General features: G+C 38.4%; 1 protein-coding gene across 2 annotated transcripts in view; it reads right to left on the bottom strand.

Moving 5' to 3' along the window:
* Window positions 1-22,530, bottom strand: part of LOC140234823 (uncharacterized) — a 111,446-nt gene that overhangs the window by 2,810 nt on the left and 86,106 nt on the right. For both annotated transcript variants that reach the window (XM_072314860.1, XM_072314861.1), the window contains exons 7-13: window positions 21,380-21,486; window positions 18,929-19,076; window positions 16,707-16,879; window positions 11,943-12,035; window positions 5,702-5,814; window positions 5,019-5,153; window positions 3,863-4,141 (exon numbers count right to left, since the gene is read on the bottom strand). In XM_072314860.1, the coding sequence (XP_072170961.1) occupies window positions 3,863-4,141; window positions 5,019-5,153; window positions 5,702-5,814; window positions 11,943-12,035; window positions 16,707-16,879; window positions 18,929-19,076; window positions 21,380-21,486 (1,048 nt within the window). The remainder of the gene's footprint in view (window positions 1-3,862; window positions 4,142-5,018; window positions 5,154-5,701; window positions 5,815-11,942; window positions 12,036-16,706; window positions 16,880-18,928; window positions 19,077-21,379; window positions 21,487-22,530) is intronic.

Below are 22,530 nucleotides of genomic sequence, written 5' to 3'. Positions count from 1 at the left end.
CACTCAAGTATGCAGGACAAAATAGAGAAAGAGAGGTTATGCACCTTTTCTACAAGGGAAAGATCATTCACCTGAATAAAGGAATGAAATGTAGGTGGTGGTGTTTGGGGTTGTTTATTTTCCCTCTTTTTTTTTTTTTGTTTATTCATATTCTTTTTTGGTCAAACCTCATTTTTCTGAGGGACTTGCATGACATCCTCACAATGCACTGGATATTCTGAACATTCCTGTCCTTTGTTGCCTAGTCCTGAAGATATACATGAACTCTTGCACACCGGTTGTGCCAAGGATGACAAGTTTGGGGGCTTATTACAAATACAAATGCTTAACCCTAAAAAGACTGGGGGGGGGGGGGGGGGGCTAAAAGGCCCCCCCTTGACATTTCGCGCGATTACTCTGCAACACGCAATGCTCTTGCCGCGATGCTCTATGACTTTTTTCTTTCGAGTTTCCCGCACATTTTGACACCAAATTTGTGACGCCCGGGGGTACGGTTCTGAAGTTACAGTTTGTACATAACTTTTTGTACATGCACGTGAGGCCGAAAATGGCTCAAAAATGTGATTTTGTGTACAAAGTTAATGCAAATTGAGTTTTTTCACATGGTTCATATAAATATGCTTATTTTTACTCTCAATGGCTAAAATTAATTTGTTTTAGGAGTATTATGCTTCAAAAAGTGTCTGCCACAAATTTTGTTAAAAAAAACAACAAAAACAAAAGGTCAAAAAAAACCAGAGAAATACATAAGAAATTCATAAAACAATAAAATAAATAAGAAATTAATTTTGATACCAAATTTTTTTTCCAGTACATTTGCTAAGAATGCCATAAAGAATAATTAGACCAAAAATGAGCGCTTTTGGAGCTTTACTTACTGATTTAGATCAAAGAGTCTGATTCCTCGCATAAATTAGCATAATTAATCAAAATAAAATAAAAGAAGACTATTCTGTAAAATTTGAATATACGATCTTGTAGATTACATCGCACACTACCATTGTGCAAATTTCCGCGGCGATCGCGCGATCCACGGCCGAGATCTTAAGGGGGGGCCCTTTAGGCCCCCCCCCCCCCCAGTCTTTCGAGCTACCAAAATAGCCCAGTCTTTTTAGGGTTAAAGTAGAGGAAGAGTTAGGGAAGGGGAAGGCGAAAGAAGGGCGGGGGAAGGCAAAAGAAGGGTTGGAGGGAGACGGAGGAGGAGAAGGAGGTGGTGGTGGAAGAGATAACCACCTGATGACTGGCAGTGATGAGATTAGGAACAGATCTGAAGGTTAAGAGGGGTTGGAGGACAAAGATTATCTACTGGGTGATGGACTTGCATCAGTAAATGGAAGTTGGTGTGTGTGTGGAGCAGGAGAGGGGTGGGGTTAGAACCAAGCAGCTAACCTGTAAGGCATTACTTGGCAAGGCTGAGATGTTGCTGTTACAGGGCCACATGGCCCCAGTTGAAAGCTGTTTCACAGAAGGAGAAACAGGCTGGTTAGTACACATGTGACAAGCAGGACGAGCTGGGCGAAAGGTTTGACATCACAGGTAGAGAATTTGGTCTGAGAGGAGCAAACGTCCACTACCTTCTATCATTTGCCATTGTAGATGGTACGGTGAACTGAAACACTGTTGGCCAATCTTATTGTAGAGGAGTCATTTGGCAGACACAACTGAATTCACAGACTGCTTGTTGTGTTTGCATTAGAGGTACTAAAGGCAGCTTTGGTGCTGTCTCACCATAAAGATACACAGCTTGATCATTACAATTCCTTCTCAGCTTCAATGTGGCTATAGGGAAAGAATCACTGTACGAAACAAGGTTATCTGGTAACTTCCAGACTGGAGAGACAAAAATTGATTTGGCACAAAAGATCTTCATTCCTTCAATTCTGATCAGCACAGTAGAAATAGGGGCGTGCCATTATGGATAATGATTACAGACTTCACATGACCAAGATTAACTTTGTTTATGTCTTGCAAATTAGTCTGGCTGGCTAGGGAAAGCATCTCAAAAATGCACAGTTCTTGTAAATAATGTGTCATGCAGATGAACACAAGTCAATGCAAAATATGTAAAGATGATTTTCTCCATGGCTGCCTCATACTTTTTGAGAGCCAAAAACACTTGTTTCATTCTTTATTAACAACAAGATTAATAGACTCTCATAAAGCACTTATTTCATCCAAATTTCATTAAACAATCTCTCATCTAAGATTGCCCACATGCTAACTATTACTAATATAGAAAGTTACACCATTCATAATGCAGAATATACAATATGTATACTGTCCTCACTGTCCGCATTATTACATGAAATGGCTCTCATGAAAAATCATGGAATTGCATGCCACTTCATCATTTTTATGTTGAAAACTATTTTTTTTAATATATCCGTTTTTGAAAACCTTTTCATCTAACTTTAATTCTTTTTTTGGTCTGTCCTCAAATTGAAAGGTAGGTAAATGATAATGAAATTCCCTTGCAACCATAAGAGCTTAGTCATGACAGGCATGATAAAACAAACTTCTACCATGATGACAAACATCCGACCACTCTTGTAATGACATGTTAATTAATATCAGGCAAGGTGAGTTCACTAGTAATTCATGCACATCACATCAAAAAGACATTCAATAGAATCTGCAATATGATACATGTCAAAACAAAAAGAGACTGGTCAAGCTAAACAAACTGAAATACAAAGAAAAAAAGGAGCTTGAGTAAATTCAGTGCAATACTTTGGTGAAACACAAGTTTGTAGGATGGGAGGGAGGCCCAAGAACTTGTTAGAAAAGGTGACAGATGTATTATTGTCGCAGATAGTGGACAGCAACCTTCACGAAAAATTAGTACTGTCACTGACTGTTTAGGACATTAACCCATATCTGCCGATCTCCCGTAGTTCGCTCAAACACTACAATCACCAATTTACAGGATAATTCGTAGAGAGTGCGGAACTTGGACAATGACGTCATTTATAAATGATGTCATATATTATTTCTGTAGCACGTGAACTCTGACTTAACATCCCACCCTCCCTTGCCTCACTTTTGAAGTATACAGCCGATAGAATAGGTCTACATCTATGTGAGATGAAGCAATGCTACACGCTTGTACATACTGTAGTCTCATCCATACAATGTAGGTTTGTGAATTAGGCCACACTACTCCACAGCTTTCTATCAGTTACCTTTCAATAATCCTTCCTACTTGTAAGTGTTAAATACCCCAAGAATCACAATTTATATATATCCTTGTAAAGCTTACACCATGAAGAATTTCACAAATTTAGACATACAAAGACTTCAAATTTTTTCATAAGTGGTTTCAATATGCAATATGATTATTCCAAATGTATATTTCACATGTAAATAGTCATATCATGCGATACCACAAAATTCATGATACTGATTTACATCTAATATTGAAGACCATTATTTTCTCTTTTAATTCAGTTTTCCAAAGTTTTCTTCTCGTAAGTGTCGGTGTTATCAATCTGAAGCTGAGAGAGCACAGCTGAATGAATGCAAGTGAAATAGCCTGCAGCAACAACACCTTATAAACAGCATTATGCAATGGGCAGATATGGGTTATGCAACTCTATCAAAGTCCTAAGTCACATCACAGCCGCGACTAAAAATACTAAAGATAGAAAAAGAATGAAGTAACTGTGCATGCACTATGAATTAGTTGAAGTAAAATCATCAAGTATAGTGACATGTTAAGAAGTCAAATCATGCAAAAAAATGAGCTCAGGAGTCACAGGCACAATCTATAAAATCCATTTGAAAAGTGTCAGGAAGACAAAATAGTGATTGAGGACAGTTGTTCCAAGTCCCATGCATGTAAATTGGTGTTGATTGTACTTACCTGGTGCTGCATGGCAGGTTCCACCGTCAAGGCCTGGTGGAGCTGTGACTGAAGGGCCTGGGGCGGCTGGGACGGCCCGCTAATTTGGTCTCCGCCCGGGACCATGCTCTGTGGGGTCAGCGGCGAGACGGGCGTGGCCTGGCCAGACCCACCCAGGTCCAGCTGCATCGGGGAGACATCGCTGCCCATGAGCTGTGTTTGCTGCTGGAGAAACATCTGTCCCAGCATCGGGTGGTGCTGCATCATCAGCTGCTGGGCCATCATCAACTGCTGCTGCACCTGTAAGACAAGAGTAACACCAGCAATTTGAGGAAACTCCCTACCTAGCATCCCACATGCAGCCCTTTAAAGGGATAGTATAGTATTGGCTGAGGAAAGGAATCAGCTTTCAACTTTTTGCAAGATACTTTAATAGAAACCATTCCAAGAAATGTTGAAGAGCATACAATGCCAAGAGGAATTCAAAGTTTATTTGATGGAAATTGGATTTGAAATGGCTGTGATATCCAAAATAAAGTGATCCTAATAAAAGGTGGGACTCACCTTTTATTAGGATCACTTTGTTTTACTTTGGTTTTGGTATCTCGGCCCTTTCAAATCCGATTTTCCTCAAATTAACTTTGAGAGAATGCAGAAATAATTATGGCACATGGTTTTCACCAACACTTTGGACAATCAGACCTTCCAAATGGATCTTTTCCTAAAACTTCACTGCTATGTTCCAATAATATCTCTACATTCACTGAACCCACATATTGTCAGTGGGATGATCACAAGACCTTGTATTTCAAATTTTGATAAAAATCACTTTTTTTTTAAAATCAATTGTTGGATATCAGTTAAGTGATGTCCTGTCCAAATCCTAGCCGTCTTACCCCAACACTGGAGCCACTAAGACCTGTCAAAGGAAAGGAAATCATATTTGTCACAATGCTTTGCCTAACATATTTTTCAACCTTCTGAATATTTGACATTTTTGACATATGAGGTTTTGTCATTCTGACAGCGATATATATATATATATATATATATATATATATATATATATATATATATATATATATATATATATATATATTGGGGTAAATTTCCCTTTGTTCCCCCTCCCCTCCTCCTCCCTCAACCCTCCCCCAGCCACACCCGATCCGATGCCCACCTGCTGTAACTCCTGCTGCTGTCGGAGGATAGCATCCTGCAGCTTGTGGTGTCTCATCATCAGCTGCTCCTGGAGCTTCAGCTGGATGACCGTCACCTGCTGTGGGGTCAGGTTGTCGTCCGACGTGTCCTGCTGCTAGGGACGGTGGCAATCACAATAGACTGGGGGTCAAAACTTGGATCACGGCCACAGTTTGCAGTACAATTTAACATCAATGGGTTTTATTTCACAGTAATGCATAAAGTGAATATTTATGAATGCATGCTACAAGTACATTCGAGGGATCGGTTTCTTCTCAAGCACAGAGTATACTTGCATGGCTGTAAGTTATGCTGTCATTATTAGAATATGAAATGGGCTTCCATCCATCGTTTCCATGGATATCAAGCTTTAGTTCTTGTGCTGATGAATGGCTGTCAGGTTCTTCAAGTAGCTAAATGTACTTCATGTCATATTTATCAAGGGATTTCTTTCACATTTGCTCTCATTAAATTATGGACGCAAGCTTTTACTAGTGCATTAGTGTATTGTCCGTATGTAGTTTATCGACATTCAGTATGTGTGTTCGTGTATGTGCGTGCCTGTTGTGTGTGTGTGTGTGTGTGTGTGTGTGTGTGCATGTGCACACACGCACTGGCGTGTCTCAGGTATGGTAAGGGAGGATGCAAACAGTAAACACTCACCTGCTCCTGGGGTGGGTTACTATGGTACATGGTAGGGAGCGTCGGACCGGATGCAAAGGCCTGCGTTTCAGGTTGATCCTGGGTGGGCTTTGGGGGATTTGACGCCTGAGGTTCTGTGGAGAAACCAAGCAGAATCACGCTCTTAAGAACTTCTGGTTAATTAGGTTTCCTTTATGGCACATCACTATAAACAAGTAGCATGCTCTTTATGACCCGACTTTCAAGTGCTACCAAGTTTATGCAATGCCTCACCAAGTGCTGTGAACGCCAGCAAAATTCTCGGTCAAGTGCCATAAACTGTATATGGCATATAGAACTTAAAGACACAGATATTCAAGAGCCAGGAAATTTGACACAGTTCACACTGACCATACCTCCCACCCCTCCTCTCAATAAATAGAACAAAAATAAATCCCCCCCCCCCCCGACGAAAAATACTGAACGATGGCTGCTCCTTTAATCTTCAAAGCAATAGTTAATTTGTATCAAATAGACTTCAGGTATCAACAAACTTTGCATATCCCAAAGAAAGACTGGTTTGTCAACAAGCCTTCATTAATTCCTTGTCTAAAAAAAAGAGATCAACTTATCAAACACCGTCTATATCAACATTAGGTTTGGATTTCTATGTAACAAACTTGCTCAGAGATCCAAGCTCATCTGTGAGCCCAGAAAATGACAGTGGACAACTCATTTTTATTTTTTCAATATGTTAGGCTCTTTACCCATTTTCTAAGCGGCATAATGCTTACCATAAACAACGGTGTATCAACCCCACCCATGTATTAACCGCACCCCCTTTGTTTTAAGCCGTCATGGTGAAAAACTATTTGAACTACGTGGGCTGTACACGCCCCATTGTTACATCACACCGTGAATAAACTTTGCTTTATTACAATGTAATGCTCCAGTGTCACAATGTGAATAAAATTGACATTTCACATCACAACTCCAGGTGACATTTCTGTTTTCTCAACACAACATATGTTTCTCATATTTCAGTGCCGAGAGTATCTCCTCACTTTACTACAAAAGTCTCATTTTCATTTTTGCGGATTTCACAGGAGGAGATAGTAGACTCCACCATTGTATACATGGGCAGTGGCTCCCCTGGTACACGGTCCTAAATTTCCCATACAGCTGTATGTCTGGCAAAATCTTTGTGTTGTTTGTAACTTAGCTTCCTTTCCCCTTTGAAGCAATATTTTTGTAACACTGAGTGAACTGGTGGACTGTACTGTAAGAGCTACATTTTTTTTCCCCTACTCGTCTCTCTCTCTTGCAAATCTCTGCTCATCTCATTACAGAGTGGTAAGCGTGTGTTTTCTAAAGCTCTAAGTAATCAAACCAATCTGATTCATTCTTCACCAGAGCCTCTGGCATTCTTAGGGCTGCGGCAAAACAGAAAGAAAACAAAAAGAGGTACAAATGACAAGAAGAAATAAGATATGAAGATGTTCAAAAAAGTGTTACAGAAAAAAACTAGAAATGTCGCTTTGGCGACTGGGTATGCCTCCGCCATAATGCATGATTTTCCCAATAGGTCTAGATAGTACATGTGGACAATGTGTGATTACATTTTCACAAAATTGGCAAAATATTGAAATGACAAGTTTGTCACAAATGTGTTGAATGTTCACCTTCCTTGACCTAGGTTTAATTGGATGAATAGGAGAGCATGTATCTACGGATTTAAGGACTTTAACTTGACTTTGACCCATTCATACATTTAGGCAATGAGTAATTTTCAAGGTACAGGTGTGGAGAAAAAGTGCAATTTCTGAATTGAATAGTAAATTGTTACCATTTTCATCAGGCCCTTGACCCTAAAATTCATAAGATAATTACTTTCAGGTAGAACATGCATAATATGTACTAAGTTTCAAGATAACTTGAGCCACTTCCGAGATATGGAGGAAAAAGTTAGTTCAGCACTTTCACTTGATCTTTGACCTTTTGACCTTTGAGGCAATAAAAGAAGAAAAAAACAACTTTCCAGAGAATTTCTATTAGGTTACACACGCATACACCAAGTGTAAAAAAATAACCCTGCTGGCATTGCATAAATATGAGGGTAATAGTAAAATTTTGAAGTCTTGCACTTGACCTTTGACCTTTGACCCCATGAACCCTACATTCTCTAGATAATCACTTCCAGTCAATACATGTATATACTATGTTCTATGAAGATACCTTGAACAATTTTCCAAGGTACGGAGAAAACAAAGAAGTTTTAATATTTTTACTTGACCTTTTGACCTTTGACCTTTGACCTCATGACCCAAACTTTCACCAGAGAATCTTAATTGGGTAATACATGTATACACTAAGTTTCAAGAAAATATCTTCAGGCATTCAATAGATATGGTGGAAATAGTGAAATTTTATGTATTTGACCCTGACCTTTGACCTTTGACCTCATGACCCAAACTTTCACCAGAGAATCTTAATTGGGTAATACATGTATACACTAAGTTTCAAGAAAATCTCTTCAGGCACTCAATAGATATGGTGGAAATAGTGAAATTTTATGTATTTGACCCTGACCTTTTGACCTTTGACCTCATGACCCAAACTTTCACCAGAGAATCTTAATTGGGTAATACATGTATACACTAAGTTTCAAGAAAATATCTTCAGGCATTCAATAGATATGGTGGAAATAGTGAAATTTTATGTATTTGACCTTGACCTTTTGACCTTTGACCTTGAGCATGTGCACCCAAAAGTTGATAGGCACAACTTCACTCCCTAATACACATACATGCCAAGTTTCATTAGGATACCTCAACGAGTTTCGATAGTTACCTTGTCCACAAAATTCATTACGGACGGACGGAAGGACGGACGGACGGACGGACGGACGGAAGGACGGACAACCCGAAAACATAATGCCTCCGGCACCACTTCGTGGCGGAGGCATAAAAAACCACCCAAACCAACCATCATGCAGGAAAGATGCTTCCTACTTCTACATCTTCTGCCTCACTCCTTACATCATAAATTTATTGCAAAATGAGTGATTTGACATGGACAGTATTTTTCTGTATATCATACAGACTTGCTGAAAAACAGCCTAATGGCTGAGTGCAAGTATTTTAACCGGTGTTTAAAATGAACAAACAGTAAATCTTCATCTCATTTGACTTACAACCCCATACTACAATCTCTCCAGGTGGAGTTGTGCATAGTAACATCTCATATACTCCAACAGAGAGAGAGAGTGAGATGTCTTTCTAAACTTTATGACGACAAGATCAAGCATAACAACCAGACAGACAGAGGAGACTTTATATACAGTCACACCTGTCTATAGCAGCCATCCAAGGAGGACAGAAAAAGTGGCTGTTACAGACAGGTTCTTTAACATGCTTTTTCACTGAGAGGGAATTGTTTTCAGTGGTCGTATACAGCAGGTGGCCGCTATAGAAAGGCGGTCACTAAGACAGGTTTGACTGTATTGAAAAAAAAAAAAATTACAGTTCATGTACAACAAACACTTTAAGGCTGATGTCATTCTGTCACAACTCTCCTACAGGTTTCTATAATAATAGTAGCAGTAATAACAATAATAATTAAAATGACAAAAATAATAATGAGCATACACATACATTCTACTTCGAATCGGTCTTTAGTTAGCAGTGATAAGCTCCCCCCATCCCTGGCAAGTTTTTATAACTCTGTATTATATATTCTCTGATATAGAAGTCTTTCGTGAAAACATTATAGAATGAAAAAGTCTACAACTTTCTTATTTTACATTCCACTAAAACTCTTACTGTTCTGCGTGCTTGATTTTAGTCTATACGCCTACAGCAAAAATGAAACACAGGATGGAATTCAATTTTCACTGGAATGCTGTTAGCTCACAGACAAACTCTGTGTGCCAATCGCAAGACACATCAAGAGTATGCCAGAAAAAAATGTACAAGCACCTCTAATAAGATCGTGAGGTGAATGGCACACTTGGTTGCTACGCGTAGGTGTAATCACCTGCTACTGAAAAAGCTGCTACCATGGCTGACTTACAATACAACCACACCATCAGAGCTAGCAACACAGACATGCCCGAGACACACCAAACCAACACTGCATTGTTTTTAATTCGTACCCAGCCAGACAGGCAGATGCTGTACGGCATCCCTGGGTGGTGTGGGGGGCAACTAAATTCAAAGCACGCACGTCTTCTAATGCCAAGTGTTGTTCTGCACAGTGTAATGTGTCACTGCAACTAACTACAATTCCTGGAATTACGGAGATCTCTGACGCCACTCTTCTGTACTGCAGCAATGTTCTTTGATCCAATCTATTTCACCACATCTGCCTCTGCACAACATCAATGCATTGTTTTGGGAGGTGTTGGGGGCAAGCACGAAATTGCCTATAGTTTACCACAAATATATCGCACAAATGTCCACATTTTAGTATCACTGGGGTTGGGGGATGGGGAGGAAGAGGCAAGAATGGTTCAAAGATTTAGTCAAAATTCTCCTACTGTCAATAAAAATGTTGACTGAGATGATGGTGACAGAAATGTAGCTACTACAACTACTACTACTTCTACAGATAATATTACTTTGCAATCTCTGTATCCACACCAGAGGGATGCTTAAAGGGATGGTACAGTATTGGTGGAGGCAAGGACTAGGCTTTTAACTTTTTGTGAGATACCAAGAAACCACTTATGAAATAGGACAGAGCATAACATTTTAAGACGAATTCAAATATATTTGATCAAAATTGGTTTTGGAATGGCTGAGACATCCAAAAACAACGTAAAATAAAGTGATCATAATAAAAGGTGGGTCCCAGCGTTTATTAGGATTGCTCTGTTTTACGTATCTCAGCCATTTCAAAACCAATTTTCATCAAATAAACATTGAATTCCTCTTGGAATTACATGCTCTTTCATATTTCACATAGGTTTCTCATTATCTCACCCACAAATGTTAGAAACCTGAAGTTAAGTCTCACCCAAAACTACTGTACGAGCTGAAATTTTCGCGTACAGATATTTTCGCGAATTGCTACTAGGAGAACATTTTCACGTGTTGTTAATTTCGCGGTTGCAAGGTCTAACTGTGCTTATCTGTTCGCACGATGTTATTTTCGCGTGTTGTTATTTTCACGGTTCAAAGGCGATTCGCGAAATTCGCGAAAATAGAACCACCGCGAAAATTTCAGCTCGTACAGTATACGATCCCTTTAATAGGAGTTTGTTATAGTAATCTAAAGAGAGCACATTCGACTTCAGAATGTGCGATGGCATACTTCTTTATCAATACATCTCTGCAGTGGAAACTGAAGGACAGTCCTGAATTAAGTTAGGAGAGAGAAGAAGAAAAGGTCTTGTTCAGCTGAAGTTCAGTGACCGTTGACCTTGTGAAATTTTGCCAATATTTTAATAAGATTTGGGTGGAATGGACAGACAGACAGACAGACCAACTGAACATATGATGCCTCCACCCCTCCCCCCCCCCCCTCCAAGCAGAGGCATACAAATGCAATCTTTAGATAATGCCATTGAACCCACATATTTTTGTGACAATTCTCTACACATGACAAACTCACAGCCACTTCACAGCATCACATTACACAAGACAGATGGAACAAACAAACAAACAAACATGAATGCAATATGTCTAGAACAGTTTACCGTACATACAACCGTACTTTCTGCACAGAGACTCATTTGCCCTCTAAATCAAATGCATCTGGAAGCTGCTTTCAATCAAGCTCATACCAACATTCTTTTTTTCTTTCTTTCTTTTATTATGAAGTCTGAAATGCTTAGACAAAAGCTGTGACATGCATTTCCAAAGTGTGCAAATTTTCCAGCCTACTGACAGGGATGGTATAGTTTTGGTTGAAACCTGGTTTCTGGTTTCTAATGTGTTTTTGGAGAGAAAATGATAAACCTTTTATAAAATGTAAAAGAGCATGTAATTCCATAAGGAATTCTACATTTATTTGATGAACTTTGTTTTTGGACATCTCAGCCCTTTCAGAACCGATTTTCATCAAATAACCTTTGAATTCCCCTTAAAATGATATGCTCTGTAACATTTCACAAGTGGTTTCTCAGTATCTCACAAAAAGTTAAAAGCTAAATCCTCAACTCCACCAATACTATACCATCTTTTTAACCCATCCCCAATGCATTCACTGGCTCATAGTGCAATGCCATACGAGGGGCGCGTGTTTGTCTCCCCCCATGGCACACCACATGGTGGTCACGTACCCTGTCTGATCTTGGTCGACATGACACTGCCGCCATCTGACATACGTGGCGCGGTGGACTTCTTGACACTGCTTGTGCACGACACATTCTCGTCTGGGGTGAAGCAGGATTAAACATAGGAGAGAGAGAGAGAGAGAGAGGGGTGGGGGAGGAAACAAAAATGGGCGGTGAGCGCTTTACTGTGCTTGACCATAAGGCAACATATGTGACGCAGAAACGTAAGCAGAAGCATACTACAAACAGGCAGAACTTAGAATAGCCATAAATCAACAAAGGATGGATGTTTAAAATCAACATATTCTCACAACTAGAACTATCACTCAATGCGATTAATACCACCACCTAAAACTGATGGAGTTGGCTTAACCAGCAATAATTTTGTATGCTTTTTACTGGAAAGAAATTGTTATCATGGCAATGCTTTGATCAAAGTTGAAAAAAAAAATGTGTTTTGCTCATTTAGAAATTATGTTAATCAGCATATGCCATATCTTAAGTCATGTGTTCAAAACCTGAGTGAGTTTGATGAAGAAAATGGTGATTTCAATGACTTTCATTTAAAAACACTGTTACCATGGTAACACAATGGTCAACATTAACAAAATATGAAGTTTGCACATTTACATATCAAGCAGTCTCATGTGCCACATTTCAAGCCAAATGCTAGAAATCTAAAAAGTTAGCTGAATCCACAATAATTTTTTATGATGAAATAAGATTAAATTTGCACATCTGCGTACTACAGGGGTAACATGTGCCAAATTTCAAGCAAAATGCTAAAAAATTGAGGGACCTAGTCAACAATATTTCTGAATGATATTCATTCAAAATACACTGTTACCGGATGGTAACACATTCTTCAACAATAATGAAAGACAAAGATTGCACATCTATGTACTATAGTGGTCACATGTGTCAAATTTCAAGTCAAACACTCAAAGACTAAGGGAGTTACATGTACATGTAGCTGAATCTGCAGTATCTTTTTTATGATTTTCATTAAAAATATGCTGTTACCGTGGCAACACATTCAACAATGATGAAAGAATGATGATTTGAAGCCAAATGCTCAGATGGACAGAGTTAGCTGAATCCACAATATTTCTGTATGCTTTTTAATTGCACATCTATTTTGTACTTTTGACAGGGGTCACACATAAAGTATGCCAAATTAGGGGTCAATTGCAAAAAAAAAAAAAAAAAAAAATGAGAGAGAAGTTCAATCCACAAAATTTTGCAATGGACTGACCGCCCGGTCACCCGACCTCAGAGTGATTCCTATACCCCCATGCACACCATGTGTGTGTGTGTGTGTGTGTGTGGGGGGGGGGGGGGTATAGAGAAGAAGTGCCTCAAATTTAAAGTATGTTCAAAATGTTTCTATTTCTATGTGACTTTCATTACAAACCTCAGAAGCCAGGAGATACACAAAATTTGAAAACACAAAAATAATCACAGACAGCTACATAAGTGTGACATTAAAAGAGACACACTAGCTGTATTTCTAAATAAGAGTGAATTTCTCTACTATGTGGCTGGACCTCTGCATACACTGTTAAAGTGGACATTTTTGCAGTGTTGAAATTTTCACGCATTTCGCGTAACCAGAAACTAGCACGAAAATAAAAGCATGTAAATATTTTTGCTTGCCATAATCCCTTCAGTAGCTGATGTCTTGATTCCACGGAATAAAAAAACATGTGAAACTCTTCTTTCCCTGCCGAGCGCAAAAAAATTAGTCGCGCGAAAATATCCACTTTTACAGTAGACCTTATCATCAATGGCAAAGTATCAGTTCAGTCAACAAGCTCATTCTGCAGACAGAGTAAACTTGCTTTGCTCATAACTTGTTGTTTAATTAAAGTCTGACATTTCCAGAGGCCAGCAGTGAAGGTGCTGAAAAATAATCATAAGAGGTTTTTTCCTCACTTTGTGTCTGGAGAGGAAAGTGCAGTGTACTATTTTTTTTTTTTTTTTTTCTGAATTAGGGGGAAGAGGTCTTGGCAATCTTCTGCCAACAAAGACACGCAATTCTTCTTTCCTTATGGACACACACTCATACAGTGGATTAAGAGGCAAGAACAGCAAACGACTAACATGTGAATCGGACGTGGCATTTAGTTTAGCAGGGAGCCAGATGGTCCGGTGTAATACAATGCAGCCTTCGAAAATGTGAGGGGGTGGGGGAGGGGAGGTGTCAGGGGGGGATTTTGTGGGTAATTGGGGATCAGTCTTCTGCAGCCTAGAATCTCCAAGTTGCCATGACAACGCTGTGGGCGTCTTATGCTATGCACGCACCCAAAACGTGCCGAACGAGGCTTGATCGTGGCATAGATATTTTGCAAGAGTTCTGGTTGTCTCCGACCAAACATGAATCGAAAGTCATGACTTAATACAGGATGGATGATGTAACAACACAAGCACAGTTTTCTGAGAAGGGAACACTCGTTCACATGGCACGGTCATTTGTTTTACAAATATGAGAGCATTTGCCCGAGTTCAGGTAAATGGGGAGAAATGAAAGCATAATCTGAAATTTCTCACTCTTACTATGCCTATTGTGAAGTTCAAATCAGTTTGTGATGATTCCCACTGTTCAACATGCCTAGTGTCCCAGGAATCAGCAAATCTATAAGGTCTTCTACAAAATCCGCCACACTTGACCAATTGCATGATAGACAGCCTATCCTCAAGTGATTTTTGTTCTTGTTTCCAAAACATACACCTGTATCAGCAAATATTGCCCTTTTTCTCTCTAATCTACTCATTCTTCACAATTCTGTTCTAAATCATCTGTCTTATGCCGCTCATGAAGTAAGAGGAAAATTCCTTGGCACTTTGTGTTTTCAGCACAATGTTAACTTGTACAATTCAATGACAATATGCACAAAAGGGCTCTTAAATGCTTTTTTATGGTGATCCTACACAAATTAACTGTGTCATTTCTAGATTATATAAACTTACATACAATTTACTGGACTACAAAAGCATTATTTGGGTAGGGGGTGTGCACAAGTATCAGTAGTTGCCTATTATGTAGCTCTCACCGTATGAAAGATCACTGGTCCGATCTGTTTGAGCTGCATAATGGACCAATAGGTATCAGTGGCTGGGGGGTGGAATCCCACCCCTCGATGTTTCACACAAGACCTCGTCATGAGGCTTCTTGACTTTTTTTTTTCAAGTCTTGCGCAACTTTTAAGACCAAATTTGCAACATTCATGCTTACCATTATGAAGCCACGCCCATTTTAATAATAGCATATCATCCAAAAACTGGCACAATTCTGTGTACAGTTCCTACGGAAAAACAGTGCTCTCTCATTTCACTCATGAAAACCTGATTATTTTTTATTATTCATCAACTTGATTGATTAATATTATGCTTATTATGGTAGAAAAGAAGTCCATGACAATTTCCGTTAAAAAAGAAAGAAAGATAAAACAAAGGTCAAAAGACATAGAATACATTAAAAAAATAAAAAACAATAAAATACATAAAAATTTAAATGACTTTTGGAAGTTTTCATGACATACAATTCTTGAATGTTAAAACAAAAACAAAAAATAGACTCCCAATGCTTTTAATTGGTGTTTAACAGGCTAAAATAAGATGTTGGCTTTAATTTGCACGATTAATTGATTAGAATAAGAAACTGATAAGTCAAAAAAATTTCAAGACACAACCTTGTAGATTATGAAGTGGGTGGCCGAGTTCTTCCCCCCCCCCCCCCCTCCGGATTTAGCATAGCCAAAAAAAGCCTGGCCTGTTTAGGGTTAAGCTATAGGTGCCAGGTTGAAGTAATCCAAATCCTAGAGAGATACAGTAACAGTATCTATTCAAATACAGCTGAAGGAGGCACTGCATGCTGGATGGGCTAGCTTTCCACATAAAGGCAAAACCTCAAAGTGTTAACTGCCTTCTGCATTTAAGGGTTTCTACTTCACTAATACCCACAACAGTAACCCGTTTTTGCTTCAAAATCAGCATAATCGGACCGTGTTCCAAATTTTTACATGGCTCCCACTTCCAGGAATATTGCGAGGGGAAACTAAAACTTTCCCGGATTTAATTTCACATTATGGACACACACACTCAGACAGACATACTCTGGCTGCATGCAGATTATAGCCAGGATGACATTATGGAGTGATAGACTGCAGAAGTTGTCATGACAACCTACTCTTAAGCCCCCATCCCTACTTCTCCAGTGAGGGATGACGCTATTCAGCTGCACTTCCATGAGGTAAGACATTGTGTTCACATAAAATGACTGCACACTGAGATTCATGGCTACTTTGCTTTTTAACAGGCAAACACTGACACACACTACTTTAAAGGGATGGCACAGTTTTGGTTTAGATGGGGATGCAAGTTTCCACACTTTGTGTGTGTGTGTGTGTGTTTGTGAGATAATGTGAGATAATGAAAACATTTAAAGTTGAATCCTCACCTCTACCAATACTGTACCATCCCTTAAGCATTGGTGTGGACCATGGGGCATTTGTCAACTTGAAACAAGAAGCTGGCTGAAGCAGAAACACAAAGATACTAGTAGACCCTGGACATGAATGGAATGGGGGGGGGGGGGGAGGGACAAAAGCAACTAAACTACATCCATTGGATGGTTAGGATTTTCAGGAAGGGCAGGGAGAGGGAGGGGGAGGGGGAAGGAAGGGGAGGAGCGTGAAGTGAGTGGAGATAGATAGAAAGTGCTGGAACGGTGTGTACCTGACTGGGAGGACCGCTTTGTCTCTTGATTACCTGTGCTGAAGAGGGCGACACTGAGCGAGGTGTTGGTGGAGACGGTGTTCGAGAGCGAGGCCGAGTCGGAGGCACTCGAGTCCCACAGGTTGGTGCTGTCCGAGTCCGCCCCGCTCATCTTGCTGTCCGTCAACTCCAACTCCTTGTTGATGTCGTTACGCACATCTGCATAGCTGTTTGAGGAGAAAATGGAATATGAATCGTGTCAAAACCTCCCTGAAAAACACAAAAATCCTACGTATATGAAAATTCAATTTTCAAAAAAAAAAAAAAAAAAATCTCAAATGATGAAGAAGTCAGTGCAGACGTACGATTCCTGTCAAAACATATACATTAAACATATAAATGTATTAGGGTATTACTGTAAAACTTATGCATTTTAGCATGAGTAATTTTTCGGCTTTGGCTGGGTAAGATGAATTTCACATGTTTTTAATTCCACCGAATCAGAACATTTATTAGTTGAACATATCACACGCAAGAACACATGTATTTGCATGTTTTTATTTTTGCGTTGGTTTCTGGTCACATGTAATGCATGAAAATTTTAACTTTTACAGTATATGCTATCACAAACTGTAAAGTATCATAAAAGAAAGATAGAGGTAGACAGAGAGAAATAAAGATAGAGATAGAAATAGATAGATAGATAGAGAGAAGAGATAGATAGATAGATAGATAAATGGATAGATGGATAGATAGATAGATAGATAAATGGATAGATTAATAGATAGATAGATAGATAAATGGATACATGGATAGATAGATAGATAAATGGATAGATGGATAGATGGATAGATAGATAGATAGATAGATGGGTAGATAGATAGATGGATGGAGATAGAGATAAAGATAGATAGAAAGATATATAGATAGATAGATGGATGGATAGATAGAGATAGATAGAGCAAAGAGAGAGATAGAGATAAGGGGAAAGACAACAAAGACATCTAGGAATAAACAAAACTGTTTTGCCAACTGCATGAACCTTGAAGACGACTCTTTGAAAATGAGAACTTCACATCTACCAGTGATGTGAGCTCTGGCTACCAATACTCATTATCTCAAAGAGGCTCGAGGGTCATACAATGCGGAAGAATACGAGAAAAATCGACCTCCTTTGAATGGCCTCGGATAAGTGGCAATCTTGTCACAATACACCGCCCACTCACTTTTCTATGTATGTTAACTACAAACTTTATTCCACTTTCTCGAGACACTTACTAGCAGGGTCAATGCTTTATTTATCAGGGAGAATTTTTTTTTTTTTTCATTGAAATATTCAAGAGGCATACAGTTGTATCACCAAACACAAAACAACTAAAACTGAGTGCACCCGGATGAAATGTTAAAGGTACTGTTTACCATTGGGAGCAGTGATTTAAAAAATGTTAAAGATATCACATTTGATGAATATGTACAGGTCAGTTGTATCACAAAACATCCTGCCATGTAAAAATTTCACAATAAAGTCTAAAATATGAAGAGATAGCACTATTTTTCTCACTAAACCATAACTGTAGACAGTTTAGTCTAGAAACATTTTTATCATAACTATTATTTACATTTTGTATATTTCACAATACTTAACATTAATCATACTGATACAAATTTTTACATAGGTTGTTTCTATCCCTAACTCACATTTTAGAACTATTTTGAAGCACTAAAGCTGGGTTTTTGTTTCATCTGCAAATGATAAATAATGCCTTTAACACCATTATACATAAGGTAAGCCTTTGTATTCTACAGGCAACTACCCTGTCATAAACACAAACTGAACCTAATACAATCATATGACACTGTTGTTTTTTCAACTCTAAAACATTCCATCTTTAATGATATTTCCAACAATCAGGGATGATATTGAGGTTTGTTCAAAAAATCGGAAATCAAAATTTTCAGATGATTTTAATACATGGAAAAGCAAAATGTGTACAGACTTGAGAAAAAAAAAATCTGAAATCAGATTTAAATCTACAGAATATCATGCCTGAACAATGGTTTGTTAAAAAAAAAAAAAAAAAAGTGCTATTATCGAATAAAGAAAGTGGGTAACGAACATAAAAACTTACTTCTCAGTAAACCACCTATCTATCTACCTAGATTTCACTCTATTCATCAATCTATATTCATCTATTCATGTAAACACTTACACACCTACACACACTAGAACACACGACTTATCAAAAGGCCAAGCCACCCATTTCCACAGCACTCACTTTACGACTTTGTGTGTGCAGACGATGAACTCTGGCTTGGAGTTCCACTGGTTGTAGGTGATGAAGTAGCGCGTCTGGAGCCAGATCCACTCCTGGCCCTTGGTGAGGAACCGGTAGTAGCAGGACACACCCTCACCCGTCTGCATCACTGGAGGACACCACGGCAGGATGAGAGAAAGAGAAAGACATACAGACAGATAAAACATAGAAAACTCGCTGCTAATGTACTTAAATAAACTTACTGTCAAATTGATAGATACATGAAATTTCTTTTTTTTTTTCTTCTTTTTTTTGAATGCTGGCACAATTTGAAAAAAAGTACTGTACATCATACAAAACAAATGATTTGATCACAGCAAAAAAACTAGTAAATAACATACACTCTGGGCCCTGTTGCATGAAGAGATGCAATGAAACAGAAAATCAAAACATAAGTCAAGTTTCAGCCAATCAGAATTGAGTATTCAGAGGCTTATGCTTGAATTTTGGACTTAAGTTTGATCTCAACTTCCATGCAACAGGGCAAGGGAAACATACCCCCAGTGATATCTTTCTACATTGGAATGTCAGCTAGTCAGCTGTCATCTACTGTAATGAGATAGCTCCAATCAACTTTCACTGATAATCCCCAAATGAAAATGAAAAAACAACACCACCAACATTTTTTTATTTATTTTTTAAAATGAACTCTGCGTTTTGGCATCAAGAATATAATATCAATCTGGATTTTTTTTTTTTTTTAACAATCACAATGTCAATGACTAAACAATCGGTTAGCATTTGGTAACACCAATTTCCAAGATTTTTAAGTGCATGTATGTGCACTACAATCATATCAGAAATTGTCAAAAACAATGAAAAAATCTCTTTGTTGCCTCATTTTTTTTTCAGAGTAAATACACTGAATAAGAATTAAAAAAAAAAAATAACAGAGAACATGAATCAGAATCATGCCAACCTAAGGATTTCAGTGAACCACAAAAGGGTCCTACCAAATAATATGAATAGTACCAAAATGTTCCCAGGATGACTGATTAGATAAGATTCAATAATTCAAAAGGAAACTAGTTCACAGTGCACTAGGAGATTAAGATCCCCCACCATCCCCAACGCACAACATAAACAGAATCCGAGTTGTTGAAGTGATGACGTAAATCACTGGAAGTTTGCGTGGAATACCATTGATGCAATGAGTAGGGTAATGAGTGGCTAGAAGATGTTATCTCACTTCCCTTAGGTGTTGTTCTTCTCATTTTGTTCAAAATAGATTCCCTATCTGGCCTATCTTTCATTTTGAAACACTTCACAATATGCTTGTAATAGATTCATGCTTCGATTCAGCTTGTAGGAGACAATATTACATTTTCTCCATAGATTTAGCAGCACCTTCTGTCTTCAGGACAAATACCGATACCACTCATGCTCTCTATGCACAATGCCACCTAGTAGAAATAATTTGTATTAATTATTTGCACCTGTGTGGGTGGGGGTGTCAACACGACCAGTCATATGTAATATTGAACTAGAATGAAATTGTTTGAATATTATGAGTTTGCATGGCGGGATGCGTATGCATGAAGAGTTTGCTGAGTCACACTATATAATAGAGTTCTGAAGACTGTTTGAATTCTGTCCAGATATAGCTCTAGATAACAAGATCTGAGCAAGCTTAACCTCAGCTCTGGGATAAACTTTGTAAACACAGTCTTGACGTTAGCCTAGCTATAAAGAAAAAGATGGCATCTGTGGAGATTTCAGAATCTCAGTGGAAGCCACTATTCTCAAACTTCCCTTGACGCCTTTTCAGCTCACTTTTATATAACTCAAAATCAATCACATTTTCCACTCCCTTAATATGTCTAACAGGCACAGTCTTCAATATGTAATATCATGCACTTTGTACATTATAAGGTCATTCCCTAAAAATATTACACACCAAATATTCACTTGTAAAATGCCAGTGGAAAATATGATGTTGAATATTGAAGGGCATATTGCCTCATATTCTCTTATCATCTTGATTAAACTGAGAATAGGTACATATACTTTGAAACAAACCAAACTTTGCTGTCATTCACAAAAAGTGGAGCAAAGGCTGGAATTTCTATAAACTCAGACCAACCTTTGATCATTTCGTGAGCTTCAACCATTTAGATCATTTCCTTTTACCCAGTGGTGTTGGACAAATTACAACATGACCAGTAAAGGCAGCTAAGAGAAACAGTTCACCAACAAGTGCATGCAATCTTGTGGCTACAAAGACGTCAAAATGCATATTAATCCATTTGAATTACCATTTGCTGGTCTTTTTGTCTGTCTATCAGTTCTTTGTCATTTCATTACCTTGTCAGTCTTGTCAGTCTGTCACGTTTTTTTTTTTTTTTTTTTTATGTAACCCTGTGGAAATCTCTTTCATCTGTTAAAGTATAAATGAAGTAAGTGATTACTTACAGGCTTCGTGGCACCTGCCCAGTTTGTCCAGATCATCTTGCTGGTAGTATTCATACACGGAAGTACCGAGGACTTCAAATGGAAGATAACCAATGATAGGGGGAGCTCTGCAGTATTTGGGAGGGGGGGGGGGGAAGGAGCAAAAACACATTAACAGGCATGACGGTAGAAATTTTGTGACTTTATCATAATTTTTTTAAGAGCATTGTGTATAATCTGGTTCACTCTTCCACACTTCAGACAGAATTTCAAGAAGGGAACCCTAAACAAGGCAAGATATGTGTGTTTTATGATGCAGTACAGTTGTACATATATGTATCAAACAAAATGCATTATTTGAACGTGTGGGAAAAAAGAAACCCTACTATTTCAACAAGTCCTCACCCCCCCCCCCCCAACACACACACACAAGTACATCCTTATAGCATAACAAAGAGAAATGGTATCCACTGTTACTCAACAAGTATATCGATCACGCATCTTGTTACGTATCTCATTACGTAAAATGTTTGTGCTACGTGCTATCAGCCACAAAACGGGTAGGAATTGCTGATTCTGCTGAACCTTCTGGATGTGGTGTAACAGAGTAACAACAATATCCTCAATCAGCAGATCACAAGCAGTTAAAACTGATTGAGTGCCACCTGATACACCTAAAGGAAACGGGATGTCATAGATTTGTTACGTTTTGCAAGGTTTTGGTTGTGGTTTCCAACGAAATATGAGCCAAGTATTGGTTGTATGCATCTTTTTTTTTTTTTTTTTTTTTACTTCAGTCCCCACTCTGTGATCAAGTGAAGGTGGTATTTGCAATTTGTTTTATGATAGTGTAACTTTTTAGTGAGCTTCGGATACATTGATAATAGTCACTAGAATTCATAGGTGACCCACAATTTTGCCTGCAATTATTATTGAAGTAAGTTGAATGAAAATAAATTTATCTGGCAGTTAACATGGAGTTGGAAAGGTGTTGTCAATCTCTCTAGGACAATAAATGATGATGAGGATGATGATGACGCCGACAATGATAACTAGAGATGATACTATCATCATCATTGTCACTATCATCATTACCATGATTATCATCTTTTTTATCATTCTGTGGCTTGTCTAAAAAACAATCATCATTTGATTAAAAAGTTTTTCAAACT

The sequence above is a fragment of the Diadema setosum genome, chromosome 11 (assembly GCF_964275005.1).
Source record: "Diadema setosum chromosome 11, eeDiaSeto1, whole genome shotgun sequence".
In the NCBI taxonomy this organism is placed as follows: Eukaryota; Metazoa; Echinodermata; class Echinoidea; order Diadematoida; family Diadematidae; genus Diadema; species Diadema setosum.
The sequence above is the reverse complement of the archived record's forward strand: the minus strand, read 5'-3'. Positions and strand labels throughout refer to the sequence as shown.